The sequence below is a fragment of the Mustelus asterias genome, chromosome 8 (genome assembly GCF_964213995.1).
Source record: "Mustelus asterias chromosome 8, sMusAst1.hap1.1, whole genome shotgun sequence".
Lineage (NCBI taxonomy): Eukaryota > Metazoa > Chordata > Chondrichthyes > Carcharhiniformes > Triakidae > Mustelus > Mustelus asterias.
The window spans coordinates 84,392,198-84,409,513 of NC_135808.1; the positions used below are offsets into that span (position 1 = coordinate 84,392,198).

The following is a 17,316-nucleotide window of genomic DNA, read 5'->3' on the forward strand; positions in this document are numbered from 1 at the left end:
TTTTTATATTTGATGATGGGGATTAAAGTTGTTGTAGAATGAACATGATCTATTCACTTCAGTCAATTTCAACCAATCTACAGTTCACAAACTTGGCTGAGTAAAGTATTAGGCTCTGTTGTCATGTCCTCCATAGTCAGTATCTTGTTGAGACTCAAAGGCTGTGCCAGGAGTGCATGTTACTGATTCGGACTCCGATGTGGAGATGCCAGTGTTGGACTGGGGTGTATCGAGATGAGAGGTCACATAACACCAGATTTATTTAAAATCACAAGCTTTTGGATCACTGCTCCTTTGTCCAGGGACTTCACCTGATGAAGGAGCAGCGCTCCGAAAGCTTGTGATTTCAAATGAATCTGTTGGACTATAACCTGGTGTCATGTAACCTCTTATTCCGACTCTGAGGTGCCTCACAAAATTGCCCGATCATTAATTTTAACCTCCACTGACCTCAGATTTCCTGTATGTGTTGCGAGTGTGTGCAGCACAACACCAGAATGTAAATTTGTAAAATCTGCTTTTATAGTCCAGACTTGAGTACCCCTGCATGTTACCAGAAGACAACCTTTTGAATCATTCTTCAACCTGGCTTCGTGTTCAGGAGAAGTGGGGAAAACTTTGGAGATGGTGTGGACAGGATTGTGAGTCAGTCAAGATTCATTCTGATATGCATACTGCACATAATGTTATGTTACAATAGACAGTAGTAACCGTTTACTGAATATCATGACATGTTCCGCAGGCTTACCACAATCAGAAACACCAAAAGGCAAGGAACATAGCTTTTCCTGATGTCTCAGTGAGTAAGTGCATCATAAGATGTCTCCAGGCCTGTATTAATCAGCGAATCTCAATGAGAGCCCAAATGGGAATGCTGGAAAACGTTTGGGAGGAAAGAAAATAAAACTATTGCCTTACATGAAATTGGGAGAAGAATCAATTCATGAGATTGGAATAGAAACGTGATTTAAAGTGAAGCCCAACCCTCTTTTTAAGTTCTTTAATAACATTCTATGCATTCATAATTTAGCCAGCATTGTTATTCAGTTGAGTTTTAGATGCATGGACATGTGGTAAGATTTGTATCAATCATAATTGAGGGACACTGTGCTTGACTTGGCTGCTTTTCATACCCAGACCAAAGGCTGAATCTGATCTGATTATTGCCTGCCTTCATCTGCAAACATTATGAATGAAGACAATATAGAATAACCTCATTATTAAACTGCAGTCATGGCTAGAGTTCTCTTTTCAGCGTTTAATGATGGTGTTTCAGATTTACTGCCTCTGTAGTACATATTTTGTTTTTTCTATGATATTTTCTATGGTCGGTGCAGACTCGATGGGCCGAAAGGCCTCCTTCTGCACTGTAGGGTTTCTATGATTTCTATGATGATATTGTCATGCCATTTAATTAGAGTGTAATAGCCAATCATTCCAGCAGAGGGTGCCATTGTCTGCAGTTTGTTTAATCTACATTCACCTTCACAGAATCATAAAATTTTACAACCCCAGTGAAACATTTGACCTGTCACACCTATGCCATTTCCCTGAAAGATCTATCCACTTTAGTCGCTTTCCTTGTTCCTTCCCATTGCTTTTTATATCACTGAATGTCATAACTATATCCAATATGTTAGGTGCAGTGATTTTTAGTTTGATTTTGGGATATGATAAATAATTGAATAAATCTTTATTTTCTTTTAGCCCTACTTTCATTTCTCACTCATCCTTTCGCCTTCTCTGCCTTTCTCCCCTGACAGCAGTAATCAATTCCAGAATCATTCGTTCCCTGTCACCAGAGCCTTAATTGGCTGTTGGCATCATCTTCCTTCTTTGGCTTTCTTCAAACCTCCTCCAGTTCACTTCTCAATGTTATCCACCTATCTGATTGTTCTCCTTCCTCTTCTGGTTTTTGCCAGGGTGGGTAATTTCTCAGTGCCCAGGCACTGAGTGCTTGCAGAACTCACTGGTGTTGAGTTCTGTCATCCAGCAACATCCATTCATCTACTTTTGAGCAGGTTGTGAGAAGAAGCAGAACTCCTGTCTGATTTACTTCCTTGCTAATGGAAGGTGAGGCCAGTTGGGTTTTTATGGATGGCTGAAGTGATATGATTTTGTAATACTGCCATTAAATACAGTCGTCTAATGAGGAGATTATACAACAAACAGCAAGCGAAGGAAGTAGAATCTTTACCCTGTCAATTTAGTTTCGGTTAAAAGCTGAAATCCAGGAATGATAGGATGACACTTAATCAGTCAATTCACCACTCGATCCTTTCCTGTTGTTATGTTAATTGGTCTGTTTGGTTGTGAAGCTCTTAATTACGGAAGGTCTGATTCCGAGTTGTGCTATAATCTCCCACTAGGTGATGTTGTCCAATCCGGTGCTGGAAAACGCCGTCAATGTGGAAGCTGTTGAGATGTTAAAGGAAAACCCATCACGTTATCGAGAAATGATTTTGGAATGTGTCAGAACCAGCAGACAGCTTAAAGAAAGTAAGATCTTTAGTGTCACAAACTTCTGAAATATTTATACAGTCAAAATATAAGGCATGGAACAAACTGTCTGCCTGCCTGGTTACTATATATTTCAGAAGCACACAGTGCTGTGTCAAGGCAAGAAAGCTGATTTTGAATTTAGAATTATGGGCAGTTTTTTCAGAAAATGAATAGAGTAGCTCAGTGGCTCAGCTGATGTCTGATGCTGGTCTATATTGACCAGTTAGGTCCCGAGATTGATCCGGAGTTCACTTTTGTCAGTTGGGCCTATGATGGTGGATCGGAGCTGCTCTGGCTTGGAAAGAGGGAGAAAGAGTTTTTGCTGCCGATCACTATTAAATCTCTGGTTGGAAAAATGCAAGTGTGCACCACTTCTGTGGACAGACTAAATTTGGGTATGATATCTACAAGTGTGAATACTATTGATTCTCTCGGTCAAGAATTGCCCTTTCAGGAAAGAAAATTGAAAAAAAATGTTTCTTACAGGTGTTAATTTATAAAAACAAATGGGATCTTTGGTTCGAATATATGAGTATATCGGTGTTGCTTCCTGCTCTCACCCTGAACCAGAGATTTAATTAACTTCAAATTCTTCTCAGCGAATTCCTCCCTTTATATGGTACGTCACTGACTCTTCCTTGTTTTGCTGTAACTCTCTCTCTTGCTCTAGATTTGAGGATATTTATTGCACTATTATTTATTACAAACCAACCGACTCCAAACAGCTCCCTGGTTATATTTCTGGCCTCTCACTTCCAAAGAAGATTCCATTCCTTTCTCACAGTTTCTCCAAGTCTGTCAGAAGTGTATCCCAGGACATTGTGGGAGGCTAGGGAGGAAATTGAGGGTCCCCTAGCTGAGATATTTGAATCATCGATAGTCACGGGTGACGTGCCTGATGATTGGAGAGTGGCAAATGCTGTGCCTTTGTTTAAAAAGGGCTGCAGGGAAAAGCCTGGGAACTACAGGCCAGTGAGCCTCACATCTGTGGTGGGTAAATTGTTGGAAGGTATTTTGAGAGACAGGATCTACAGGCATTTAGAGACACAAGGACTGATTTGGGACAGTCAGCATGGCTTTGTGAGTGGAAAATCAAGTCTCACAAATTTGATTGAGTGTTTTGAAGGGGGAACCAAGAAGGTAGATGAGGGCAGTGCAGTTGATATTGTCTACATGGACTTTAGCAAGGCCTTTGACAAGGTACCGCATGGTAGGTTGTTGCATAAGGTGAAATCTCACAGGATCCAGGATGAGGTATCTAAATGGAAACAAAATTGGCTTCTTGACAGAAGCCAAAGGGTGGTTGTAGAGAGTTGTTTTTCAAACTGGAGGCCTGAGACCAGCGGTGTGCCTCAGGGATCAGTGCTGGGTCCACTGTTATTTGTCATTTATATTAATGATTTGGATGAGAATATAGGAGGCATGGTTAGTAAGTTTGCAGATGACACCAAGATTGGTGGCATAGTGGACAGTGAAGAAAGTTATCTCCAATTGCAACAGGATCTTGATCAATTGGGCCAGTGGGCTGACAAATGGCAGATGGAGTTTAATTTAGACAAATGCGAGGTGATGCATTTTGGTAGATTGAACCAGGCAGGACTTACTCAGTTAATGGTAGGGCGTTGGGGAGAGTTACAGAACAAGGAGATCTAGGGGTACATGTTCATAGCTTCTTGAAAGTGGAGTCACACGTGGACACTGGTGAAGAAGGCATTCGGCATGCTTGGTTTCATCGGTCAGAACATTGAATACAGGAGTTGGGACGTCTTGTTGAAGTTGTACAAGACATTGGTATGGCCACATTTGGAATACTGTGTGCAATTCTGGTCACCCTATTGTAGAAAGGATATTATTAAACTAGAAAGAGTGCAGAAAAGATTTACTAGGATGCTACCGGGACTTGATGGATTGAGTTATAAGGAGAGCCTGGATAGACTGGGACTTCTTTCTCTGGAGCGTAGAAGACTGAGGGGTAATCTTATAGAGGTCTATAAAATAATGAGGGGTACAGATCAGCTAGATAATCAATATCTTTTCCCAAAGGTAGGGGAGTCTAAAACTAGAGGGCATAGGTTTAAGGTGAGAGGGGAGAGATACAAAAGTGTCCAGAGGGGCAATTTTTTCACACAGAGGGTAGTGAGTGTCTGAAACAAGCTGCCAGAGATAGTAGTAGAGGCGGGTACAATTTTGTCTTTTAAAAAGCATTTAGATAGTTACATGGATACGATGGGTATAGAGGGATATGGGCCAAATGCGGGCAATTGGGATTAGCTTAGGGGTTTTAAAAAAGAAAGGGCGGCATGGACAAGTTGGGCCAAAGGGCCTGTTTCCATGCTGTAAACCTCGATGACTCTATGACTCTAAGTGTTGTGATTATGCCACCTTCTGCACCAGGCTTTCCAATATGTCCTTCCTGCTCCTCAGCCAAGGATTCCTTTCTACATTGTAGACAGGATCCTTAATCGCTACCATTCCAATTGCCTTAATTCTTTCCTTACCATCCTCTCTATCTTGCTACAGCGAGTGGATCCACTTATTTTCGCCTTCCTCCCCACCAGCCTGCACATTCAATTCTTTTTCGTGTCTGCAACATGATCCCATCACCAAACACATTTTACTCCAGAGAGAGATCAGTCTTAAGATTGACTTGAAGAGAGAAAAGAGAGAGACGGGGGTGGGGGGAACCAGGGAGCATTGAGTGGGAGGAGATCTGGAAGAAAGTTGGGCTTAGCAGAGAAGGGGAAAAGGCAGCACAAATAGCTGAATGCATTGTTATTACCTTGGTAACAATGAAATCCATGAGTTTCCTGCAAGTGTCATTCGGCAGACAAGGGTTTAAGGAAGAGATCTGTGCCTAATGAGGATCTGGCAATGGTTGGCTGTGCCAGGTATTCTGAGGCTCCTGATCCATGGACATGAGTGAGAAAACGGTGGGGATATATGAAGCTGGGAAGGGGCGGGGGGGGGGGGGGGGGGGGGGGGGGGGGGTGAAAATGGATGAAAGACACTGAAAATCTCTGACTGTCCAAATTCAGCTGCTCTCAGTTGAGGGCAGTCATGACTTTCAACAGCATTGGGATGGGGAGGATAAATAAAAAATCGGGCACCATCCAGGGCTTCCCCCCTCGATTCTTATCCAGTGGCTCCTGTTGGAAAGTAGACCTGGGTGGTCACACTTTGGCTCAGTTGTGATTTCTTCCACAGTAAAACTGCTCGCTGACACACACATTCAAGACTCGTGCTTGAAGAATGGTCTTGTTGGCAAAGTGTTAGTGATGTGGAAGAATAACCATCAAAACAGGAGGAAATTGAAGAGATGGCAGAGGGCTGAGGGGATTATGGGAGGAATGCAATTATGATGGGATAAATTTCCACGCCAGAGATAATATTCTGATATAAAATATGTATCCTGCGACTGGCTATTATGGAGCAATCCTCACACTCAGAATGCTTAAAGGGAGAATCTGCGGATTTTAATCTGACAGTTTAATTTAGTAGGGTAAGGTGGAAATTTTGGGAAATAAGAAATACAATGTGACATTGTTAGTTCTTTGTATTTGTGCTGGAGTCTCTCAAGTTTGCCTTTGCCCCTTGACAGCTGGAGTCAAGTCAACAGCTGAGAGCTTTCCTGTGGCCCATTTTCAAGACCAAGTTTCCACACCAAGTTATGGGAAGCCACTAATGTGAGTAGATAAATTGAATCTAGCTGTGAAAAATAACATTTGGATATCCAAGACCCACACAACTCAGTTTAACTCATGAGTTGATGAAATGAGGACACTGGTGGATAATATATTTTCTGGCAACCACCAAAACTCTCTGGATTCATATTTTAAATCTCCCATTTTACAGTAAAGTTTTGTCCTGAATTTTGTCATTTTTTTGTGTTTCACATCTAAAAGTAATTATAAATGTTTCTGAATTATTGTTTATATCATAGTGCTTAAATTGAATGAAAATCTCAATGAATTCAGTGAGAAGCTGACTGTAATTGAAGTATTTTCAAGATGTCAGCAAAAGAGGAAGAAAATAGGAACTCTTATAACATAAACTGATGGGAGCAACGGCAAAAACTACAGAATCCTGATGTATTTGGTGATGAAGTTCATTTTAATGCTACAAGTTGAGTTTGAAGTGCTATGATGTGAACAAGATGAATGAGGACCTGCCAGGGAGACCAGTAGACACAGAGTGGATTGCCTACTTGCCCTACTCTGTAACCAAGCATGTGAAAGTTCTGCCATACCCACCTGTTGGTGACTCAGGGGAACTAGTTGTGCTCAAGGTTGCTCAAGCCATCAGAAAGCAAGATACAAGCTGTAACAATGGAAACAGCTGGTTCCCTGCAGTGTCAAATCTTGACCACCATCAGTAAGCTATATGTGTATATATATATATATATATATATATATAATATGTCCAATTTGACAACATGTCATGGATCAATAAACAATTAAGTGGTGTTGGTGGTTATTCGGTACATCAATACTACTCCTTCCAACAAATCATGGATAATTTGAATCTCATGGATTGCCTTGATGCATTCCAAAGCTTGAGACAGATGAGTAACTATAGGTTTAATTTTAAAAAAGCAAATCCATTAAATTTCTGAGCCTTAAATGTACTTGGACAAAAATACAACATCATTCTAACAGGGGACACTTCGATTGTTACAAGACAGGAGTTAGATTTTGATGGCTATGATCGCCTTATAACTTTAAGTTCTGCTGTTTTGTCTAATTTTCTAACTTTTTCTCTCATCTCCTGAAGGCACTGAATTACAATCCAGGTGCATCAAAAACCTTCTGTTGCCTCAGCCAAGTGTTCATGTGTTGAGTTCACAATGAACGTTTCCTTGCTTTTTGATTGTGAAAGGCACCACAGCCAACCTAGATCTCTTAGATCTTTAGCTCAACCTCGACCTGATGGTCAATTATCGGTCCTTAACATAGGTTATTGGATAGCAATCATTACGGTAGTAGCATTTTCTCCTCTCTTGCCCAGACTCACAGAGGCCAACAGTAGCATACCATCTGCCGCCCCATCCACTACAACGGGCTGGATTTTGTAATCTGCAGCAAGTGAATAGCAGCAGCTGTTCATTACATTCACCACGAACATTCAATGGGATTTTGCACTGGAACTTTCCGTGATTACAAAGCCATTTCAGCACAGCTTCCTCTTAAAGGGAACTGAGACTTGTGTGAACAGGTCAAGCAATTGTGCATCTCCCTAAACAATCAATTTGAGGAATTGGTAATGAGGAGCCCAGAATCTGAATTCAATGTCAAATCACGTAAAGAAAACAAAATAAGAAGAAAAATGTGCTTGAGAGAGAAATGAGAGAGTCAGGAAGAAGTATATTTTAAATCTAACGTCCAACAATAATTAAAATTTGAAGGAAAGTGACTCCACACTTGTAAAAGTTAATTTTCAGTGCCAGAGAAGTTGTTTTGTAGCAATCAAGACTATTAGTGCATTAATAATTTACCTGTTCCAAACTGGACAAACTCAAGCCTTTTCTATTGCATTTAGTGGGTATCGATAATGTAAGTACGGCAATTTCATATCCAAACACAAATATCAATGTTGTGTCTCTCAGCTAACTTCTGGAGAGGCAGGGCACATTAGGCAGCAACTTCCTGATTTCTGCATTTAGCTGCACATGTGGACACCAGATGTTGCTATACAATTTACACTTCAATAACAGTGAGCTCTGTTAACCTCACCATTATTTCTACAGCAAAATATGACCCATTTTTAATCTAATATTCATCTATTCCCTTCAGAAAGGAATGAATACAATATGTTGAAATTTTCCTCACTTGAATGTTAGGAAAATTGACCAAACTTTGTTTTATTAAAGTAGTCTGATATTTATTTAAACATTGTCTGATTTCAGTATCAGTTCCTCAATAATCTTTTCAGAACCGCACACCTATGTGATCTGTATACTGTTATCTTTACAAATATCATTTTCAAAGGCTCCTGAAGAGTGTCTCCATCTGTTTGTTATAACTAATGCTCAATGGCTTTTCCTTTAACATCTCAAATTTCAGTCAGTGCTAAGCGTTAGCAGGCCCTTCAGACTCTTTCTGCATTCTCCTCCTCCATTTAAATTGTTGCTTGGGGTTAGTTGTGATCTGTAGGAAAAGGAATAATCATTGGAATTTTTGTGTGTGCGTTAACCTTTTTAAGCACCAAAACTGAGTGCATTTTCAGTGATTCAACATCTAGGGGATTGTCTGGATGGCTTGTAGCACACCGTGTGATGCATTTAACTATTAAGCTAAGCCACCAGCAGCATTTATTTTTCTTTTCAAATGAAGATCCATCTAGTTTCTCAACCTCCCACTAGCAAATCTATGACTTCCTGATTTTGTATTTTCCTCCAACCAAGAGGACAAGGAACCAACACTCTGTAAATGCTACTCTAAAACAGACCACTAAAAGGTGCAAGAGAGCTGTCTCTGCTGACCCTTCTGATTTCCCTTTTTCTCATTGAAACTTTGCCAGGCTACCAGCTAAAATTGAGGCATTGTTTGTGAGCAGCATCAACATCGTATTGCTATATGACTCAGCTAATTAATGACATTGAAAAGACAAGTGAAAGCAATTAATTTCACTCGTGCCCTGAGTTTAAAATACATCTCAACAGTAGCTCCTCTGGTGACTCAGTGGATAAATACAGTGGAACTTAGGCGTACAGACCAGCAAGTTCAAACCATGATTATTGTGATTTGGGTGATTGCAGAAGGGGTAGGGGTAAATTGCTGTCCTTTCTTCTCAGACAATGTTTCTTTCTGCAAACTTCTTGTACTCATCGTCTCTGCCAACATCCAGGGCCCCAGCAAGTCAGTTTGAAGACTTTGATTCTCACCTTCAAATCCCTTCATTGTTTCACATCAACAGTTCTCTACTCTGTATCATTGTTTCTTCCTCATTCCTGCTGTTTCTTCAATGGAGGCTGATCATTCAGTCACTACGTCAGAATCACAGAATACTACAGTGCAGAAGAGGCCCTTCAGCCCATCGAGTCTGCACCGACGCATGAAAGGCCCTGACTTGCCCACCTAATTCCACTTGCCAGTACTTAGCCCATAGCCTTGAATGTTATGGCGTGCCAAGTGCTCATCCGGGTACTTTTTAAAGGATATGAGGCATCCTGCCTCCGCCACCCTCCCAGGCAGTGCATCCCAGACCGGCGCGGCACAGTGGTTAGTACTGCTGCCTCACAGCACCAGGGACCCAGGTTCGATTCCCGGTTTGGGTCACTGTCTGTGTGGAGTTTGCACGTTCTCCCCGTGTCTGTGTGGGTTTCCTCTGGATGCTCCGGTTTCCTCCCACATTCTGAAAGACATGCTGGTTAGGTGCATTGACCCAAACAGGTTTCGGACTGTGGCAACTAGGGGACTTTCACAGTAACTTCATTGCAGTGTTAATGTAAGCCTTACTTGTGACAAATAAATAAACTTTAAACTTTAAAGACCGTCACCACCCACTGGGTAAAAACGTTTTTCCTCAAATCCCCCTAAACCTCCCACCCCTCACTTTTAACTTGTGTCCCATTGATAAAGGCGAGTGTGCCTTTTCACCAGCCTATTAACCTGCCTTTCTGTCTTCAGAAATCTATGGACAAACACGCCAAGGTCCCTTTTTTCTTTGGAATTTCTTAGTGTCAGACCTTTCATAGTATACTTCCTTGTCAAATTACTTCTTCCAAAGTGCATCACCTCACACTTTTCAGGGTTAAATTTCATCTTCCTTATCCTCTGGAATTCTTTCCCAAAAGCACAGCCACTTGCCCTGCCTTCAAAAGACCTCCTGGAACTCCTTTTTTGTGTGCTTTTGAACATCTCACCTCCAACCCCACTGACAATCTGCTATTAATCGTCAAGGATGGCTCGGAGAATGGTTGCTTGGCTGGGTTACAGGAGTGCTTCTGGTGATTAGGAACCAACCTTGAATCCAGCATTCAGAAAGGAAAGGGAAAAAAATTAGAAAATCAAAGAAAAGGCGATTTGTGTTATTCTGCAACTCCTGCCTGCCCGTGTAGGCTATTTTTTGGCTGCTTTGAACCTTCTTTGAAGAAGCATTTCTGTGAGCATTCACTTTTTGACCAATTGTAAAAGCAGCGCCAAGCTAGATTTTTTAATCCTCATCTGTTACCCTTTGCATACTAAGTGCAATATTTTAATACCCGTAGGAAAATGCGTAAGCTTTTCTTGCAATTAACATGAATAATTATGCTTCACTATAGAATTAAAAGGATTGCTTTTGATGATTATCACAAGGACTGGAGTGAAATTGCCACAACGAAAGCAACTGAACGCTACAAAGATCAAAGTACGGTAATACACCATTCAGGTGCCTCCTCCTTACTCGCCATAAGAAAATGTATCATGGAATTGGGTGGAGTAGTATGGTAGTATGTTTCTTTATACTTCTACGGCCAGCACCTAAATTCAGCCTAGAGCAGTGGTTCCCAAAGGGTGCGGCGCGCCACACTGGTGCGGCGAGAGAGGATGGCAAGTGTGGCGGGAAGATTCAAGGACAATCAAAGAAACATTTAAACATGGATAGATATTTTTCCAAAGTGAGAGCAAGAGCATCAAGTGATGCATTGTTTTATACTTTCTGGATGTCCCATGATCATATTATAAAGTAGTTGTGTTCTATGTTATGAATCAAGCACTGCTAGAAGTTGGTTTTTTTTGTTTTTGAATGTATTTATCAATAAAAAATTTGGTGTGGCGCGAGCAAATTTTTATTCCGAAAGTGCGGCCCAGTGAAAAAAGCTTGGGAACCACTGGCCGAGAGTGTGCCTGCTGCTTATAAGGGTAGCTTCTTGGTTGGCCGCACATTTCTGCAATGAGTTTGGGACAGGTTTAAAGCTAGTTGCCATTGATGTGGGTACACAATGCAAAGCTAAGTTCTAAGTCAGTTCTGGAAGGGAAGTTCAGAAGAGGGGGAATGGTTATTGCAAAACCTGTGGAATTGGTGGAACACTCACTCCTGATTCTCATTGTTCCATAGGAAGGGTTTCAAAATAACTTATAATTTATCATTTGTTAAAGAATCTTGCCAACACCTGCCCTGCGCATCACTGCCTGATTGTGAAAAGGGAGTTTCAACATAGTTACGTATTCAAAGTGCTGAACGTCTGGCTTAGGCATCTTGCCCGGAATCCTAAAAATAGACACAGTGGATTTCACAGTTGGGCCAATCCCCCTGCAGACTGGGCACAGGGCTAATTCACTGCTAAATTGTTAGACATCACACCTGTCTTTTGGGCATAATTCCAGTGATTCCAGCACTTTATTTCAGGTTTCCAACATTCATGCAAAGTTCTGTTCTTCCTGCGCTTACCTGTTTGTTTTCATTTATGCCCATTCCATTTTGCATCGTTGAAAATCCAGATACCAATAAGCCCCTATGATCTATTATATGGATGTAATGTGTTTGGATAAATCATTATAGAATATATCTTAACTAATATGATTTAAAAAAAATTTCTGGTTGGTTTGAATGTTCTTTCATAGGACTATAGACACCAAAAGGATGAGTGTATAGATAAATCTCATTTAAAATGTTGCCAGCACTCAATATCACTATTTGCTTATCTCCTTCCTCCTCACCAGCCAAGGCCCCAAAAGGTCTTTCCAGGTTAAACAGCATGTAATATGTCTTCGGAGGCTGAAGTCCCTTCACCAAAATTCCTTTACTTACAAGATCCAACAATACTATACAGAGTTCCTCTCAGTGTGCAGTCTACATCCAGAGTGCCAGAGGAACTGGCACTCCCGTTTAAGTACAGAGCATGGGGCTCCCTGATTGGACCATCAATTTGGCCCTTAATGAAGGAGTTCATATTCAAGCAGGCCAACCTCAATTGCCTGATTAAAATGATTATGCAGTGATTTACATGTTCTTCTTTCAATTTAGTGTACTGTATTCATTGCTCACAATGTGGCCTTCTCGACACTGGGGAGTCCAAATGCGCATTGGGCAACTGCTCTGCGAACATCTCCATTCAGTTCCCAAGCATGATCCTGAGCTTCCAGTTAGCTGCCATTTTAATTCTCCACTTTGCACCCCCCACTGACCTCCCTGTCCTCAGCCTCCAGCAATGTTACATTGAAGCTCAATGTAAGCTCAAGAAACAGTGTCCCTTCTTTCGATTAAGCACTTTGCTGTCTTCCATGCTCAATATTAAGATCAACAAAGTCAGACAGTAACTCCTGCCCCCATTTTATTTCCTTTTCTTAGTTGGTTTTGTAGCTGTTCATTATTCTTCATTCCCACCTCCTCCAGACACACCTTTTGTTTCTTTACTTTTCCTATTACGTTGACCTTGCACTACCAACCCGTTTCTGGCCCTATCACAGACCTTCTCTTTTGTTTTTTTCCACCTTACCCCCCTCCCCCCCCCCACCCATCCCCCTTTTCAAATGACCAGTATGTTTCTAACGTTTCCCAGTTGTGTTGAAAAGTCATCCATCACCTGAGATGTTAACTGCTTCCCTCTCCTCAGACATTGCCTGACCTGCTGAGTATTTCCAGCAATTTCTGTTCTCATAACACTTTCATACTGGAAAAGGATGGCAGGTAAAGAAGTTATGTTATAGAGTTTTAATTTATCGAATGTTTAAAGATCTTCCCAACTCACCACAATGTCTACTTTATATGTTGCATAAGAATAAATTCCATCCTCCTGTGTATCCATTGGGAAAGCTGCTCTTCAGAGAAATGATGACCATCATTATAGCTCTCCAATTTGCTAAACCAGTAAAAGCTATGCTGAAGAAGCAAATCAGTGATTTTATTTGCACCTCTCTTACAGTGCCTGTGACCTATCTCAATCTTCAAGCACTATATAATGGACTGAGAAAAGAGGACTTACAGAAAGAGATTGAAGCACAGAATAAAGAGTGCGTATTCATCTGAGTTCAGTAACTTAGCACCTGACTGTACAGGTACACACCTATTGGAGGTTATATAGACTGCCAGTATTATATAATAAAGTCAGGGTATTATGGAATTAATGATGCTGCCTGAAGCACTATTGTATTTTAGCTGCAAGGGTTCCATGCCATTGTGAACACTGGCCTGAAGGTTACTTCACAGCCAATGTTCTAGTGAGGGAACAATGACAGAAGAAAGCACCAAAAACACTAGAAGCCTGTGCAACAATTGTCTGAAGTCTCATAAATGCCTCGAATCAGCTGCAAAATAGAGGCCTCTGTGTAATATGATTGAAATTACTGAGCAGCGCGCCAGTTCTGCCGGTAATGGATGCTTCAAAGAAGGCTGAACTGAAAATGGAACAAAAATGCTGCTAAACAGTCCTCAGCTTGATATATTTCCATTTTTCTTCCTGCTCCAGTGGAGATTTTCTGGCTTCCAACAGGTGGGGCACCTAGCAGTGCTTTATTGGGTGCAGCTAATGGTCATTCTGTCCCTGATTCGTATTGGCACACTCAGCAGGTCATGCACAACATGGCAGGAGTGTGACAAAAGTATTTAAATGATCCAATCTCATATTGTATGCGATCAGTTCATTTGGATGCAAAGGCGTACAGAGTTTTGTGAGCTTCTATCCTCATGGCATGACACCAGGAAAGCATTATGGTACATATACCACCACAAACTATCCAGTTAAATCACTTGAAAAATTTAATCAAACTACTTTCAGCTACCATTTTCCTTCCTCATTTAAATCAGTATACACAGCCAAAATACACAGCCAAAAAATAACATGCATAAAAAAGGGAGATGCATTTATGTAGTACCTCATTTGTTTTCTTTCTATACCAGCCTTCATCTCCATTCATCTGTTCCTTAAACATACTGGAATTGATTCCCTGCTTTCAGTAGAATCCTCTAGGATTATGGCAAGGGTCCAGCAGAACCTCTGCGGAGTCAAAAACTGCCATCTCTTACCTTTGAAGGTTCCAATCTGACGTGGTTGAATTCACTGCCTCTTCTAATCTTGTAAAGAACTCCATTGCGTAGTGTTGCACAATCGATATTTTCTGGTTTACCTCTTCTTTATTCAACCTCGCTGTTGTCTTTTATTAAAACCTTGGGTTAAGTAAACTGCCATCAAGCATTGGCTAATTAGATACATCGCCTCCATCAGTACCATAATAAAGCTGGTAGCACCATCCAAGGCACTGTAGAGACTATGATGAACATGTTGAATCATATCTTCCACTGTCTTACTACTCCAATGGGACTCTGCAATGCAATTGTAATCTCATCAAATGATCTTGGATTGTCGCTGCTTAATTAAGTGATAGATTGAGGGCTTGAAATAAGAGTGAAAGATTAGGAGAGAATTGGGGCAGGAGAGTGACAGGGCGACAGTGAGAAAAAGAAAAGCAACAATGGAGTTTGACAGCAAGTGTGTGGGTCCAATTCCCTAAATAAGTGTAATAAATAACTTTTTCCATTAATGTCATCATGCTCCCACAGTTCAGCTTTCTTTGCACATTCTTTGTTACAGCCACCTGATATTTTGGCAGCCACATACTCCTGTTCCTGACCATTTCCCCACCCCGCCTTCCCTGTTGGCATTCGAGAACAAATCAGTGTTTCACTGCAAAACATATACATATCCTGCCTAACTCGTGCATCCATGCTTTCCCTTAGTACTGATGTAAGCAGTATTTATAAGACTTGTAGTGCTCTCCTCCACAGGTGGAGCTTCTTTAGGAGTCAGGTTAAGATGCTAGCTTGCAAAGTTAGCCATGGTCATTTATCTCTAAGTGCAGGGCCCAGATGTCACTTTGCACTTCTCTACATTAAATTTCACCTGTCATGCATTTTCTTATTTCACCAGTCTGTCTTTGTCCTGTAGTCTATCATTCTCCTCACTATTTGCTACATGTCTAGGTTTCGTAATTTTTAAGTTATGCCCTGTATTGCCAAGTTCAGGTCATTAATATATATCAAAAGGAGCAGTGATTCCAATACTGATTCCTGGGTACAAACTTCCCTCCAGTCTGAAAAGCAGCTGCTTATCACTGTTCTCTATTTTCTGTTCTGTGGCCAATTATGCATTCTCGCAACTACTGCCCCTTTAAATGTGATACTTTATCAAATACTATGTGAAAGTCAACCTTACTACTCTCCCTGTTACTTCATCAAATAACTCAAACAAATTAATTAAACACAAACAGTTATGTGTTTGCTTTCATTTATTTACCCATATTTTTCCAAGTGCTATTTAACTCTGTCCCAAATTATTGTTTCTAAAAGTTTCTCCACCAACTACACGACAAAGGTCATAAAAGTGGAAATTGAAGAAATACTGTTTACATCATCACTAAGGGAAAGCATGAGTGCACTAATTACACAGGAAGACTAATGTATATGTTCTGCGGATTGGGTACAGATGCTGGGCTTATCCTTCTCTGCTTTCTTGAATAGGAATGTAACATATGCAACTCTCCAGTTCTCTGGAACCACCCCCATATCTAGGAAGGAATGGAAGATTGTGACCTGAAGCTTCCCAATTTCAATCCTTACTTCTCTCTGCAACCTAGGATGCATTCCATCTGGATAGGGTGACACTTCTACTTTGAGCACTGCGTGCTTTTTAATTTATTTTTATGGCATCCAATTTCTTTACTTCTGTCTTTCTTTGCTGCGACATTGGTAACATTATCTTCATGAGTGAGGACCAATGAAAAGGACTCAATAAAACAGCCATGCCCTCTGCCTCTGCAAGTAGATCTCTCCCTTGGTTCCTAATCAGCCACAATCTCTCTTTGACTACATTTTTTGCTATTTATACATTTATGAAAGGTTCTCTTTCAAGTTACCCACTAATCTATTATTTATGCCCCTCTGCCTTTTTCGGTTGTCCTCTGTATTCAGCTTGGTTTGAACTGAATTGTGAACTTGCCATGTGATCAAATGATCAAATCCATAGAATCAAATACCAGTGATCAAACCTCCAGGAATACATCAAGTGGTTGTGATCATTTTGTTACAAAATAGCAAATGGAAGTAGGCAAAAAGCCTGTCAGGATCAATATCCATGCTTGTAGTTAGGTATAGGGAGAATGGAAGTTCAGACAGTTTATCTTATAGGAACAAGCAAGACTATTTTCCTTCCCATTAAGGAGCAAATTCCTTGCGAGCTGAGTTGTTAGGAGATTCACCAGCATTAGAAAAATGAGTTTTTGGGAAGAGAGACAAAAAATGAAAGGAAGCCGAAATGATTGAGCTCATTGGCCTCCGATGACTCCCAGTCTACTAATGTCATGATTTTAAAATTCTCATCCTTGTTTTCAAGTTCATTCAAAATCTGTATTGTAATTTTCATCACAAAGTCCAAAATTAATTACAAAGCTGTATACATTGGTCATGTCGCAGCCAGCATTGCTTCAATAAAGTTACACACAGTCCGAGGAGTTTTATCCAGTCGTTAGCTCCTCAGGTGCACTTACCTTTGCTGCTGTGCCTTCAGCTGACTAGGCCTTAAACTCTGGAATTTCCTCTCTTAGTCTCTCCACCTCTCTCTTCTTATTTAAGGTACTTATTAAAATCTACCTCCTGGAGCAAATCTTTGATCATCAGGTTGAATGACACTTTCTTTGGCTTTGTGTCAGTTTCTGTTCAACTCCTGTGAAATGCTTTGGGACGTTTTACTATGTCACTGCAAATTGTTATTGAGATCAGAAAGAGTGGGAAACAATCAGAGACACCCTTAGTAGAAGAAAAAAACATTTTTTGAACAGAACCGGGGGAGATTGGCTAGTGAGATAATTGCTAGAATGTTAATAAGTTCATAAGATATAGGAG

The 17,316-nt window shown here is 40.8% G+C and overlaps 1 protein-coding gene across 1 annotated transcript in view; it reads left to right on the forward strand.

The window, feature by feature from the left end:
- The window catches only part of LOC144497321 (ubiquitin-conjugating enzyme E2 U-like), a 43,555-nt gene that overhangs the window by 16,169 nt on the left and 10,070 nt on the right, over window positions 1–17,316 (forward strand). The window contains exons 6-9 of the mRNA XM_078218411.1: window positions 2,370–2,499; window positions 6,101–6,185; window positions 10,763–10,848; window positions 13,346–13,433. Of these exons, the coding sequence (XP_078074537.1) occupies window positions 2,370–2,499; window positions 6,101–6,185; window positions 10,763–10,848; window positions 13,346–13,433 (389 nt within the window). The remainder of the gene's footprint in view (window positions 1–2,369; window positions 2,500–6,100; window positions 6,186–10,762; window positions 10,849–13,345; window positions 13,434–17,316) is intronic.